The sequence below is a fragment of the Styela clava genome, chromosome 7, assembly GCF_964204865.1.
Source record: "Styela clava chromosome 7, kaStyClav1.hap1.2, whole genome shotgun sequence".
Lineage (NCBI taxonomy): Eukaryota > Metazoa > Chordata > Ascidiacea > Stolidobranchia > Styelidae > Styela > Styela clava.
The window spans coordinates 14,831,227-14,846,600 of NC_135256.1; the positions used below are offsets into that span (position 1 = coordinate 14,831,227).

At 32.9% G+C, this 15,374-nt stretch overlaps 1 protein-coding gene across 3 annotated transcripts; it reads right to left on the reverse strand.

The window, feature by feature from the left end:
• Nucleotides 1–1,235: 1,235 nt before the first annotated feature.
• On the reverse strand, nt 1,236–13,193 carry LOC120327535 (uncharacterized). Of its 3 annotated transcripts, XM_078114709.1 has the most exons (15): nt 13,099–13,193; nt 12,737–12,886; nt 11,159–11,225; nt 10,950–11,077; nt 9,708–9,884; nt 8,013–8,191; nt 7,558–7,641; nt 7,250–7,336; nt 6,488–6,586; nt 6,025–6,065; nt 5,370–5,509; nt 5,014–5,068; nt 4,220–4,304; nt 3,941–4,063; nt 1,236–3,289 (listed from the first exon to the last, which is right to left on the reverse strand). In XM_078114709.1, the coding sequence occupies exons 3-15, from the start codon at nt 11,171–11,173 to the stop codon at nt 3,117–3,119; spliced, it is 1,386 nt and encodes a 461-aa protein (XP_077970835.1). In that variant the 5' UTR covers nt 11,174–11,225; nt 12,737–12,886; nt 13,099–13,193; the 3' UTR covers nt 1,236–3,116. The 3 variants fall into 3 exon arrangements, with proteins under 3 accessions (XP_077970835.1, XP_039249788.2, XP_077970836.1); XM_039393854.2 differs by lacking the exon at nt 13,099–13,193 and having other exon boundaries at nt 12,737–13,003; XM_078114710.1 differs by lacking the exons at nt 12,737–12,886; nt 13,099–13,193 and having other exon boundaries at nt 11,159–12,619.
• Between the last annotated feature and the right edge of the window lie 2,181 nt (nt 13,194–15,374).

A 15,374-nucleotide genomic window follows, 5' to 3' on the forward strand; every position in this document is an offset into this window, starting at 1 on the left:
AGGTACCAAAAATCACTTCAGTCCTTATATGAGTGCAGCTCAAATCTTATAAGACCTACGGAAAAAAATGCAAGAAACAAGTTTCTTCTAATTTTTTAACTAGCTTAATAAGTTTTTCAATTTCTTAAATGACTCTCAATATATATATTGCTTCTATCTTTTCCTTCGAGTGAATCTGCAATGATAGGCTTAGGAGGCTACTAAAAATCGACTGAAATTATTAGCCTAGGTTTTCTTTGCCTACTGATCAAGAGCGTGGCCAGTTCAAAAAATTTTTTGGGGGGAGCAAATTTTTTTTTTATGACTTAAATACGACGCATACTCGTGTAGACTGATTTTTTTGTGACTGTATACTGTTGTTATTAACAATAAGTTGTACCTCGAATGCTATTTGCCCGATTATTCAAACTACAATTACGAAACAAACCAAATGGCAAACCCTTTGCAATGAATGGGTCAAAAGTTATATTTTTATTTTGGAAACTAAGACTTTGGGTCATATGTATTCAATCAAAGTTTGCATCAAACGGAAACTTGCTGTTGCATCTTTTCCAGGAGTCTTGCAATTTTTATTTGGTATTGTATAGTTTTGAGCTTTACGCACGCAGCACTCATTTCAGGACTGAAGTAATTTCTGAAATTCATGTGCGAAAATATGCATACGGATTACCGAAAAACGTTTAGATAATTGAAAAACAGAATTGATCATTAAATCGATACATAATTCTGGTTCAGCAAAATTTTAATGTTGGGGAAATCATGAACGAATCATCTAAATTCGGTCTGTTTTGTCTCACCATCTCTACGGTATTGAGTTGGAATTATTATATAAGGTCAATGGCTCGAAAGGCGTCCATAAAAGTTGGATCTCTTCACCGTGATCTTCGATATATTTCCCCGTTGAGTGCGTACTTCACTTGTGAAAATTACCAATACGTTCATGCATTGAACATTTGCTGTCATACTTTGGCAGGTGCTTCTGTGACCATACTAGTAGAACTGCTAGATACAGATTTAAAAAAATAATATCAAATATGATTGGCTTTCAATTGCTGTCCCAACTGCAAACTCTCTCCAATCGACGAAAGTTGCATCGCAGTGCTTACATTTACAGATATATATATATATATAACCCAATGAACTGCGCTCTTCTGAACTTGCCACCTAATAAAGTTTCCAGTCGTCAAACTTTATTTATTCCGAGATCTGACCTTTTCTATTCAGTGTACATATATATGAGACAAAACAATTGGTGCAATTTTTTTCTCAGTTATGCGGAATTCACTTCCCCTCATACTCACTGTACACCATATTGGTTGTATATATAAAGTTTGTGAAAATATAAATGATAAAACGTTGCAAAAAAGTTCGTTGCATGTTAGGCAATGGTGTGTTTAACTAAGATTGGGACAAGTAGGATTTTGAATCATTATAAAGCTAGTACAAAAATCATAAGCCTGTCAATTTTTATAGGGTTTATACAGACTGCTAGTCAGTTTTATTCGGATTTTGACACTTGGTGTTAACAACTTCGGCATGTGGCACGCTGGTCCATCTATATCACCACATGTGCAGAAGATATAGCTTAGAGTAAATAGAATACATAGCTTACTTCAATAATATAAAGCTAGCTATTGGGTCATAATTTTATATCAGATATTGACTTGTGCCATGCTGGTCCATGTACTATATTACTATGTGCGTATAATGTAATTAGTAATCATTTTTCCACCACACATGAAATACACTTGGTGAATACAACATGTGAAATAGAACAAAACTGGTATTTCAGGGTGAAGAGAGCACGAGAAACCAATAATGGTTATCCAGCAGTGACACCCCTGGATGAAAAAAGTCTTACAATGATTATTAAAAGAAATACAAAGCACGCCGAGGCGACCTAAATTTCCAGAAGACATCAGATACACAAAAACGAAAAGCACCTCCAAGCACTGATATGCCAGTACCCATGGAAACGGCAGCGGGAACACAGTGCGGCAATAGAATACTGACATAATGGAGCCGAAAGTTATTCGAACAAGATTTTAATTTATACCCCACGATGGTAAGTACGCCAGTAACAAGGCGCAATCATAGTCGCAAAATGTTGCAATCTTTCGAAATGCAAGTATATGGAGTCAAGCGCAGCGCTGGGGTAAGGTGCTTTGGTGCTGGAATAGTTATAAATTCTTAGAATAAATAACCGATAAAAATTATTCTAATTATAGAATAACAAACTCATTCAACAAAATAAATAAAGGTAACAATGAATATCAATAAATTTCGAAATTTCTAGTATTTTACAAACTATATAAAACAGTGGTTTTCAAACGATGGGGCGCGCCACAAGCGGGGCGTAGACAATCTTTTGAAGAGGCGTGAAGCTAATTAAAAATGGCAATATTTGATAGATTTGATCCTGCCAGCCTTATTTTGGATGTTTTCCATTTCCATTTCCGAACTTTTCATTTATTTCATTATTTCTGTTACATCCACGTATTTTCAACATGTTTTTTGACAAATTCTAAAGAAGGAGGCGTCGCTTAAAAAGTTTGAGATCCACCGATATAAAAGATAAGTATAGATTAGTGGATCATAAGCGAAGAAAGATAACAATATCTGACTTGGCTCCAAACAAGAAATAGTTAAATAGTGAAAAATAATAGTGAAATAGTGAAATCATTAATGGATTGAATTATTGTTTGTAAGACACATGACCATACCATATGTAGTGCAGGGCATGTGCTATCATAAAAGATGATAATAAAAAAAAACTCCAATATTTACAAAAAACATTTGCAGTGTCTTTATTCCAGGTACTGTGAACTCTGAGAGGCTGTGGACCAAATTAGGCATTTTGCTAGCAATGACAAGGGTGGGACTGGGTGCTGTTAATACACCAACTGGATGTACTGACAGAAGAAAGGTAGGATGGAGGCACAAGTTTTTTACAGTTTATTTCGAAAGTGGCATATGTGGTCACATAAACTTCAGGTGACACTATTCCAAATGATGACGCCTTTATACTTCAGGGAATTTTGAGATTTGCTCAGTAAAAACGAGGTACAAATGGATGAGACTTGATTAAAGAGCAAGTGAGCAAAATTGCACAAAAGTCACACATATTCTGGCTGCCAATTATTGAGAGCATCTTGAGTAATATCAATCAAATTACCAGGCTGAGGATCTACTGCATTCAGTCTGTTTAAAATATATCGAGGATTGAGAACTCGACCCAAGTTTTGTTGAACTTTCATCATTAATTGATAAACAAATTCAGGAATGTCACCTGCAAAAATGGATGTATTGAGTTCACTGCCAGCAAGACTATCTGACTACCATGTAAAAAGAGGCATATAAACCTACGGGCAGAGTCATTATTTTATGGAGGGCTTCACTGAATGAGGCTGTTATTTGAGACATTGCAAAATATCACTACGTGAACTGAGGATTTAATATAAAATATAAAACCGTTAGAGATTTTTGATTATCACAAACAAAGTAAAATGTATGATAAAGGCAAACATGTGTAAGCCATCAAACATGATAAATACTGGTTATTGTGACTTCTGACTCATAGTATATGCTTTGAAAACATTCCAATACGGTAGTGATTTTTAACCAGTGTTCCTATCAAATTGTTGTTCCGCAATTTTCTCCTGATTGGTATACTTTATATGAGAACAATTTATCAAAGAATAAATTCAAATTTAATTGAATGAGCAAGTATTTGAATTATAGAAGAGTCTATAATATATCGTGATCACCCCGTGGTTTTATGATATCAAAACAGAAGTTTAGCTAGCATTCGGTAAATTTGGTGTTCCGCAAACAAATTATCATATTTAAAATGTTCTGCGTTCTGAAATAAGTTGAAAATTTGTTTACAAACAAGCAACAGGTAATTTGATTTATAAAAAGAATCATTGGAAATTTTTACTTGTATACTCTTTTTCTTTAGCATCAATAATATTGTCATGATTTGTCTTAAACAGCGACCGGAAAACAGGTTTCACTTGGTGTCTGTCAATAGAACTTCCCCACTTCTTTGCTAAATCTAATGCTTTAAAAAAAACAATGCTTTATTAGAACTGTAGCTTAAAACAATCTTGCATGTGTAGACTCCAATATTCCAACAATAAATAACATTTGATCTACATTATATGTTTCAGTGCATTTTACATTTACCTTAAATTTTTTATGACTCAGTGATACTTACCAAACTTTTTACATTCACTTGGAGTAAATTCATCATGGTAATTATTGAATGCTTGAATATTCAAATCATCTACATTCTGTAAAACCTGTGTATATCAAAAGTTATATATTTAAGATATTCCATTTTCATCATTACCAATCTACAATATTCATACAAAGAAATACTGAAAATTGTACATGAGGAATACTTATTAGCAAATAATTTTCATGGGCACTCTCGTAGTAAGTATACCAGGTTAGGGTTAGGCCATAATTTTAATCTGATTTTCCTTATTTTAGTTCTAGATCTGTCTGTGTAGCCAAGTGAATATACCCCCTGCCCAAAGGTTTCAGTCCCTTTACACAACTTGATGTAAAATTGGTGAACAAAATTAGTTACCTCCATATTGGTACACATACTTCTGGAGTGCCTTTCCATGTACATAAGAAGTAAGATTATCAGTTATACGGCAGCACAAATAAAACCGAGTATAAATGGTAATTGCATATTTAAAAAGAAATTTGGCATTACACACTAATGCCAAGTGAAAAATGCTTCTAAAACAGAAAAAAATTAAGGAGATTTTCATGGTATAGGTTTTGAACATACAACAATCAAAACCAGAATGTGAATAGCAGACACAGACACACCTAACTCTTAGGAAACAATATATTTGGTAACAATATAACTGGTTAATTTTCTAGAAAATTGCAAACTCAAAGCCTATAATAAAGGACTTTAAAATATTCCAAAATCTTATCAAAGATTTAGGAAAGTTGCACTATAAACTTGAACCAATAAATTATATCTCTCACCTGTTCTTCCGCTACATCATGCTGTATGGAGTATTCTCTGACTCTAGAGTATTCTCTGAAATATTGAAAATAAAATTTTTCATTGGCCCCAAAAGCCCCCAATACCATGCTAAAAAGTGAACTAAAAACTATGGAATTTTTAAAATGACATTAAAGTATGCAACCACAAAATATCTGATTGAAATTTGCCTAAAAAATAACAGACTCCGATTCACTTAAAAATGAAGTTACAAAATTCCAAACATTGAACACATCTCATGGGATTTTGAGCTACATGTGATGATTCAGTTTAACACAAGAAAATAGGAACAGTGCTAAGATAATGTAAATTCTAATAAAAAAAAAGTATGGTTTACCTATTAAAGGGGAAAGCTTTATTGTTTGTCTCAGGAGTTCCTTCATAAGTGTGATTGTCTGTACTAACGACACCGTCATCATATGTTCTAGGTTCACTCTCTATTCTTACGCCTAGTAAATCAGCTCTTGAATTATCGGGCTAAAATAACAATGAAATAGGAAATAAAAATAAGGAATTACAATTTATGAGTCAACCTTTGGGTCATGCAATTGCATGATTACACTATCTTTGTTTTCTGATATCTTGCCTAGAATTTGTGAATATGAAAGTCATGTAAACAGATTATTTATCTTACTATCTTACTTTATCAATGCCTCCCTGAAATACCAGGGAATAAATGTATCTCAGAAAGTCCATATCTTTAAAAGATTCAAATTAGATATATCAAAAATAGGTAGAGCAAGACATATGAAGCAATAACATTTCTATAGAATAAGATAAAAACTAAGATAAATTCTTTATAGAAACTTGTTGCCATTCCTTATTCTACAATGCTATAGATGAATAGATATCCGGAAATTTTTTATACTCATAAATAATAAGGATTCTCGAAAAATTCAATTATGGACATGTTGCAAGTTTTGTGTCACATTCACTAGTTATTGATTATTAATCAATATAATAAAGTCATATTATAATTTACAACATCTTACTGTTGATTCCCGAGAACTTTTTCCATTGTTTTTGCGAGTTCCTAGAGAATAAAATGTTTAAAATGTTAATTCTGAATTGTAGTGTATGCTTTTTAATATCTGATTTTCAACCAATAAACTTTCTATGATTATTAACAAAAGTATTCTTTATACCAGTGGTCGGCAGACTGCGATCATTTTTTGAGGCCCTCTACTCACAAGTCGCTCATGACCTTGTTATTATCCGCACGTGGATGTATGTCGTAGTCATAGCAATGGCTGTTGTGCAGTGTTTGTTTTGTAGTAAGAAGCAGAAGCGAATATTGTCAGTTGTATGTCATTTACTTGCCGAATGTGTTTACACCGACCACTGCTTTACACCAACCATTACCAAATCATTGGTTACCCAAATTGTAATAATGGTCAAGTACTACAGATAAGCTCAGATGAAATTTATATTTTAATCCATTAAAAAATCACACACCTTGGCATCTTTTTATTCTCCAAATTATAAATATCACAACTGATATTACAAAACCAATGAGACCTGCAGCCAGCAGTCCTTTTCCCCAGTCTGGCATTCCTGTATAACCATAAAAATCAGTTCTTTAGAATAAAAGCATTATTTTCACTTGGATCTTCTTTTCATATTTTTATAAAAACAAAACTCAACATCAAGTAGAACTAAAATATTTGGATATTTCGGTCAAACAAAACAAATTCTTGTTATGAAACTGAATGGGCCAATCATGTCACACATACTAAATAAAAATTTATACTTGAATTGGGTTCATATGGAAAGAAAGTAATGAAAACTTCTTGAAAAAATTAAGCAACGCCTTCATTCGATCAACCAATCAAATACATCAGGTGGATCAGCATAAAATCACACCACCAGTCTTTCCTTTTTTGAAGCACTGAACCATGTCATCGGCTGACTGAAAAGTGTTACAGCCAAGTTGTGCAATAACACATTCCAGAAAAAATGGTTCATAAGGAGAAATACATTACTCCCCTGGAAGGCATTAACAACAAACCACGAATTATAGATAGACTATGTATAGATCATGCATATTCACATTTTGTACCAAAAATTCATTTTTGGCCCACATCAGATTGATTGACTAAGAATTCACTATTTGTGTTTGGCAAAGAATTGATATTACAGTAACATTTTGATACATACAACCCATATCTGCCATATATAGACACAAAATTATGGAATCATCATTATTCATATTCTTACCCGGATTGACTGATGGTTTGATGTGTTGATTTGAATCATTTGTGACAAAGCTATTTGTTGTTTGTCCATAGTTTGTGGTTATACTATCTAAAAAATAGAGACAAACAGCATCAAAATAGAGCTAGTTAACGACATGGACAGTGCCATATTATGATACTTAAGAAATCCTAATTACATTATTTAGCATACCATAAAAATGATCTGTGATTTTAAAGCTATAATATACTATTATTTTCTTATTTATTACAATTGTTTGCTTTTTACCAAGCCATATTAAATATATTTTGCTATTAATTAAGCTCCATTACCTGGTAAGAAAAAAGTTTGTTTTGTCGTTGGTTCCATAATGTGCTTAGGTGAGTTAGGTGTACTAAATTTCCCTTTTGATGCATCTGTCATGAACAAAATATTTTAATTGAAAAAAAAAACATAACTATTTTATACAACTATACAATTGTATGCGTGTGGCAAACTGATGTTGAATATCTAGTACTTTTATATTATATTATGCATATTGAAACCACTTCTTAATCCACATTTCCCAACTGGGGCATTTTGTCATTCTTTAAATAAATTTTGATTTGTATTTGCTGTAAAGATTTTCAATCAATATTTCAACCAAATGTCAAATGCACCATGAGTACAATACACGGGTACATACATTGGTACAATACAACGGTACATACATGGGTACAATACATATGTACAATGTGTCAAATGCACTATGGGTACATAGGTCCAATACAAATATAAAATAACCTACTTGTTCGAAGTTTTTTTGCTCCAGATGATGTTTTGTAATCTGAACTGTCAGTAACACTTTGGGTTATTCTTGTGATAAGCTTTGGCTTTATTGTTGCTTCTCTTTCAGCTGGGCTTTTTGTGCTTCTGACTTCAATACATTGTCGATGTTTTTCAATCATATGAGCTGGACAGACGCACCTACAGAAAGAATGAGAGTATAAAAGCATACATTTGATGTTATATACAAATGCATGGAATAAAAAATTGACTGCATATATGGGCATCCATTCAATAGCGCATAATAATTGATCTTGTGGGTCGCGAAAATCAGCCATGTAACGATGAAGATATAAATTCAGACTGTGAATGGTGGAATACTAAGGATGAATAAAATCTTTAACTCTTGTGCCGACTGACCGACCTATGACTGTTCGTAAATGGCCTATTCTACAGTAAAGTGAATGATATTATCATTAACGACTCTTGGAATTTGATATTTTGAGACAAAGATGGAAAAAATGTTGAAATCACATTATGCTCATTTACGAATTGAAACGATATTATTCAAACATAAAACAAGACATCATGAATATTGTTTTAGCAGCTATGAGACAAATAAAATGATATATTGTAACACTATTTCAGATACTATGAACAACAAATTGCAAAAAACACATTATTATGTTTGGTTACCAACATAAACCATATTGTAGGAGGCAATAATGTTCATGGATGATTTTGTGTGTAATGCACCCATTCAACCATTGTCTATTTAGACCGAGCCCTATTAAAAATTAGTGTCACAAAGTTACTCGGTATACTGATCAAGTAAAATCTAGTACCGGTAAATGTAAATTATATATGTTTGATCAATTTTTTATTCCACTCAAATAAATTGTACATCTGTATTGTAGTTGGGATAAAAGAGTTATGTATTAACGGCAGTCGCAAGTTTACTTTAAATGCAATTATTATGACATTTTGAAGGTTATTAACGGTTGTTTCGCAACAAAAAAAAACAATATCAGCTGAAAAAGTCAATATCTAAATCCTAAATCCAAGTTGTTTGATATTCCACAACCTTTGTTGGTTTGCCATGGATGGCCAAACATGTAAAACACATCTGATGTTGCTCAAGCATACGATGGATCATTATTCATGTACCGGTAATACAATGTTATCACGTCTAGTTGGGAGCTAAGGATACAGTGGGCCAAACTTGATTGTACAATAAAAATATAAAGTCAAACAGCTTACAGTTAATAGTCAAACAGTTACGGTAATAGCTGGCTTTATCACCATGACGGTGCAAATTAATACAATCGATATGAATGTGATATACAAAACCAAAATAAACCACTGTGACGCACCATCTTGCGAAAACGGAGTGCCACCAACACAAGATAAACTTTATATCTTATAAAAATCAAAAAATTCTAGGATAAAATCTCAGTATAAACAGCAGTTGATTAAATATCCTTAGAATAAGGGCCTTATGAAAAAATATCAGTTTCCAATCGTTCACTCAAGTCTCTAATGAACCTTTTTTTTTAATTTTGAAGTATTTTTCAAGAAAAGCAGTTGTCACTAATACACTTTTATGCATAAACAGACATAGTAGTCAAAGTGTTACATGATCATAGAACATAATTTATGTCTTCTTTTAAATCCAAACAATGGAGAAATATGTCTTTACTAAAAATTCTTTACTTACTTAGCTTCTTCCTTCGTAGATCCTTCCATCAGTATCTTGGGTTGTACACAAGAAGATACTTTCTGGCGAAAACATTCTGTTCGATCATGAGGTTCATAATCGATATAAAACCTGTCTCTCGTATCATCGGGATTGAAATGGCATGACTTGCAGACAGTAGATGTCGGATCAGTCGAACTGTTGATAAATGTTGAACAAATCAGCAATTCAATTCCCTTTTACAACTATGAATAATATCAATTCAAGGTATTCAAGGATATTCAGTTACAAAATCAATTTTCAAATCAAATTTATGATACATACAAACCTAAACTACATTTCAGAGTATAACACTGTCTCTAATATGACAGTATAGTTAGGTTGTCAATAGTTAAAAGTAGAGATGTACCGATGTATCTGTATCGGCTAAGTGTAGACCGATGTATTCAGCTTTTCAATATGATCCAGAATGTTTTAAAAAATAAGTTAAAATACTGATCTTGAAATAATTTTATGCTTGGATAGATCGTATGAGCCATGCACATCCCCACCCCCATGAGTAGAAAGGGGAATAGGATTCTGACCTGGTTTAGCTATTTTTCAGCCAGGCTAGCTCAACTAATTTGGCTATTTTGCTGCCAAATTTTAATATTGAAATTTTTAATATTACATGATAATTATGAAGAAATATAACAATCGAATATCAGTGGATTTTCTGATGTGTAAAATACAAAATACGACATGATATTTGCACAAAATCCCACGCACGTAACTCAATGTATCAGTTTGATAGGATAAAGAGGCTTAACATTTATTTATTTTGCCACCAATAGTAGCCGAACCCTATGAGTTGAACACCGAGATTACCAGCATCAGTGCTCAATGCATCTGAATCAATTAACGCATTTGGATCCCAAACATCAATCCCTTAATATATGTATATATCTCTTTTACAATCTGAAATAATGTGCACTATTAATATTGCTCAAAGACTATTGCCTCGAGGTAATAATTACATAGTATCGAAATATCAGCTTTTTTTTCAAATATCGTCGTATCGGTATCGACGTTTTTAGTTGGTATCGGTGACGAAAGTGGTATCCGCACATCTCTAGTTAGGAGTCGTAACCTTCCAAGGGGCTAGTAAATATATATTAATCTTTTTCAAGTTCGTGAATAAAGACCATACTACAGTATACTAGAATTAGATATTAAATGAAATAATAACTGTTTAATTCAAATCAAATTCCACTAGAGTCTCACTTGCAATCTCCTGTCCACTTTGTTCCAGCACCACACATACAGCATAACTTTTTTTCAACAGTATCCATATATGCATTGAATTGGTCACTTGTTCTCTTCAAATTGTTGCATTTTGAAGATATAATATACTGAATGTAAAATTTAGGAGATTAATGTATATTTTATAAGTTGTTAACCGTAGGCAAAAACATGCCAAATTAAAAACTTACATCTCGGTTTGCCATTTTTACTTTTCCTTCAAAGATTCTTTATCACTGGTACTTATCCTTTTAATTTCTAAATAAAATAAATAATAATACATCATAACTTAATTTCAAAATATATTTTGTTCAAATCAGGTCCTGACCCATCTACAAAAAGTGGAAATATTACCAATGAAAAGGCTACAAGATATCACAGACTTGGCAGTTGACAACAACGTTGAATATAGTCAAAACAGTCAGAGAAATATGGAAAGAAAATTCCCAAAGCAGAATTTATTGGCAAAACTTTAATATTACTTGTATTTCAAATAAAAATGTCCCAAACGCTGGGATTTATTTGATATCAAACAGGTGGCATCTGGTTTTCATTTTAATCTTGATTTTTAGTAGTGATGGCTTGGACACTGTTAAAATCAATAATACATAAAGAAACAAGGTGCTCTGCTCTCTCATGATCTAAACCAGGGGTGTGCAGCCTTCATTACAAGAGGGCCAGATACAACTTACTAGGTAAAACAGTGTGCCGCACCTTTATTCAAGATAGCTTTTCTAGTTGTTGCAAGCACAAAAAATTGTTTCTTATCGTTATTGATCTCAAGGCATGTTAGGGGGCCTTGCAGAAATGGTGAGTTGAAACGCATAAAATTTTAAAGAAAACTGCTATTCAAATTTATTGTCACACCGACTTCAAACGTTTTCAGTGCGAAACACGTTTTTATAAAAATTTGTATTTTGCAACAGGAGTACCGTAATCGGAGGTGCTGTGGTGAGCGTATTCCTAATGCTTAGCACAATGAGCCACACCACCACACTCGTTTCGCAGCAAACCATTCAAAATTGGCACTTCTCAGCGGGCCACAGAAATTTTCCTTGCGAGCCACGCTGTGGTTAACCGGTTCATTATACCTGTTTAACCTGTTAACGGTCTAAGTGTTTTCACTAAAATTCCCAGCCATAGTCAGCTAGTTTAGACTAGTCTTCATTCCCATACAGTTACCGGTAATAATAAGTATAAGTTTATTTCGCCTTCATAATCAGCACAACAATAAAATGATTGGTAAAAATAAATAAATAAAAACTGATTATGAAATCACCAGAGCAAACAAAACCTTAGATAAGGTTCAAAACGTACAGAATGTATATACCAGTATACTGATATATGATGGAAGGTTTTGCCAAGAAGAAGCGGTACGTGTTCACTCACCTAAAATAATTAAAATATTTCACACACGCAACCATACAGAAGTTATAAAGTAAAAAGAACATGATAAATTATATCATGGTAGTTAAAAAAAAATAAATAAATAAAAATATCACTTGCCACACCATAATAATAAATTTAGACTATAAGTATAATGTTTGCCACTGCCGAATTGATCGATTTTATAAATGGAAGTGAACAGTAAAGATAACTTTAATATACAAAATATATACAATATACAAATATACAAAAATATATTGCCAAGCTGATTATAGTTGGAGTCAATTGCCAATATATTAATAATATCATTTAAGCAAAATTACATTGTATTAGCTTATCGTTCTATTTTAATATTAAATTTATATACTGGTGGCGGTACCTACCATTCAATTGTCTTCGATATCTTATATATTTCTCGAATAGTGTATTTCAAACTCGCTTATCTTTTTCGCGTACAGTACCGGTACCGTACGTCTCTACGGTACTCACTTTCTCCTCTCTCTCGTTGTTTGAGACTTTCTCTTTGGAAAATTCTAGAATTACGTAAAGCGCGAGGATATAAATCACGCGTTTCAGTAAACATGGATCATAAAAAAAAACATAAAGTGAGACTAATTTAACAGTACTCAAAGTAAACACGGAAATACACAAACGTTATCTAAACTTTTATTTTTACAATAAACTGTCATAATGTTGAATAATTTCAATAATGCTTGATAAAATTTAACGATATCTTTTTGTTTACCTCAGTGATAATTGAGTGATTACATCGGAATTATTTATTGCTTCCTCAATAGGAAGTATGAGTCACGATCACGAGGCTTCTCGCGCAACTACAACAACCCGGTGATTCCCCCAGGGATACAATACAGTAATATCGATCAGGGTTGCCATATTTGCCTTTATAATGTCAAATTTCGCAATTTTGGCGTTTTTAAACACGTTTGGCGTCAGAACTTACCTTTCTATTTTTTGGGGACTTTTTTTATGTTCATTTTACTGTCTATTATTAAAATCATATAACATACAATAACGAAATTTAGTGCAACGATGGCTAGCTTAGCTACTCAACATTTAGATTTTCCCTTAACCACAAACAATCAAAAAGAAGACTACTGTAGTCAGTAAGAAATCTCTGACCAAGTCGAGACGATAAAAACGGATAATGTTGGATGCCTATGTCGAAAGACGCTTCGTCCCTTTGTGACTCGATATTCCTCATCCCCAATGAAAAACCAATGTGATTTTTTGATAAGCGTCTACTCGATTTAGCGTTTACTAAACAGGACTACATCCAAATTTATCGACTTTGTTAACTTAAAAAATTCAGACTTCTTATATACCAACTGTTGAAACTAGTTTGTTGATAAGATTACAACTAATGGACCTTTCCCCGAGCATCGTTTTCCTTGTTTACTTCGTGACATTGGCCAATCAGCAAGATGCAAAAAGTGACGTAACAATGCCCTCTTTTCGCATCCGCTCAGACACTTTTCTCACTCAGACAGATTTTCAAGTGTGGTTGTAAACATTACCTCGTTTTCGCGTTTTTGAACTTTATTCGTTAGTTTTCAGTTGTGTTTCGGAAACTTAAATATAAATCAGATAATTCAATGATCACTCTGTCTTCCTAGGAGTTTTAATTTGATTGCAGTAATAAATATTAGTGTAGAAATAGCTGTGATAGACTAGCCTGAAATTCTTTACCGGTACTTTTAAAAAAAAGATTGTTGTATGCGATGAATCATAATGATGGTTTGTAATACATACCCCATTTTACAGGCGCCAACTCACAAAAGCACTCTTAAAATAGCCCCGAAAATTTTGCAATGGTAAAGTATAGGAAGAATTATCCGGGGGTCAAAGGTCGGGGAAAGGTCCATGGATCTATTTAATTTTTATGCAAGTATTGCACATGCCTTAGTTAAAAGCTCTTTTGTATTTGTGATCTCAAAATAATAAACACCACACCCCTTGATCGTATGAAAAACAACTGTGGCTGTTTCTATTTGAAAGGAGTTACTTCCCATAAGTGTGTATTTGCTAGTTCATTAATTCTTCAATGAGACCAAATTTTTCTGAATTAAAAGGCTTTGGTTTCTTAGTTTGTCGTTATCAATACTGAGCAAACAAACTTGGACTCATTTTATCTCTGCAATTTGAATCACACCCAAAATGGGCAATGAAATATTTCCTTACTGCCAATCTTTATAGAAGAGGTCACAATTCATTAACTTGTGATGATCTATGGCAATTAACTGATACATTCAAAGCGAAAACACTCAATTTTCATTTGTGCAACTTCACTCAAGTATTGCACACATATCTCATTTTAGCCAATTGATGGAGTACATTATTATAATCCCCTATGTAAGTGCATTTTAACTGGAATCGTACTATTTATAGTGCGCGTCATATAACATTATAAAACCCACAAAAAGCATTACTGTATTATTTGGCATGCCCAGGCTTAAGCTCAATTTTGAGATTTTGCATCTTTTTGGTACCTTATACACTGTTGCTCAAATTTATTCTGCTACTTTGTAGTGATTTTGTTTAATTTTTTTTTATATATATGCTGCCTTAAGTCGTTCACCATTTACACAAAATGTTATTGTGTATTCTCCGACTTGAAATACCCGTTTCCACACAATTGATGCTCCATTTACTCAAAACTACATATTTATGTCAAATTTGACCAATACCAAACTTGATCAAACGCCTTTCCAATTGTGTATATGTAACTATTTTATTTTGTTTTTGGACACACCTGAAATATGTTAAACCGTAAATATATACTACTGCGGGTTAAACCATATCTGAATCATTTTTCATTCATGTTTATTGATATTGATAATGGGTGGTAACTGACTCCGATGACCGCGTGGTCGTTGCCACCCAGTCTGTACCGAGAACTGTTTAGCATTTTATTAATTGTGTTTTTCTCTGATGACTGGACCAATTGCCTTGAAATTTTCAGTGTTTAAAGATAGAATTTTTCTCCAGAAAGCTATTACTTTT

Coding starts and splice junctions, on each gene's coding strand:
- LOC120327535 (XM_078114709.1), bottom strand. Junction 6,587..7,249: donor CAAACCATCAGTCAATCCGG/GTAAGAATATGA, acceptor ATGGTTATACAG/GAATGCCAGACTGGGGAAAA. Junction 5,069..5,369: donor AAAGCTTTCCCCTTTAATAG/GTAAACCATACT, acceptor TCAATATTTCAG/AGAATACTCTAGAGTCAGAG.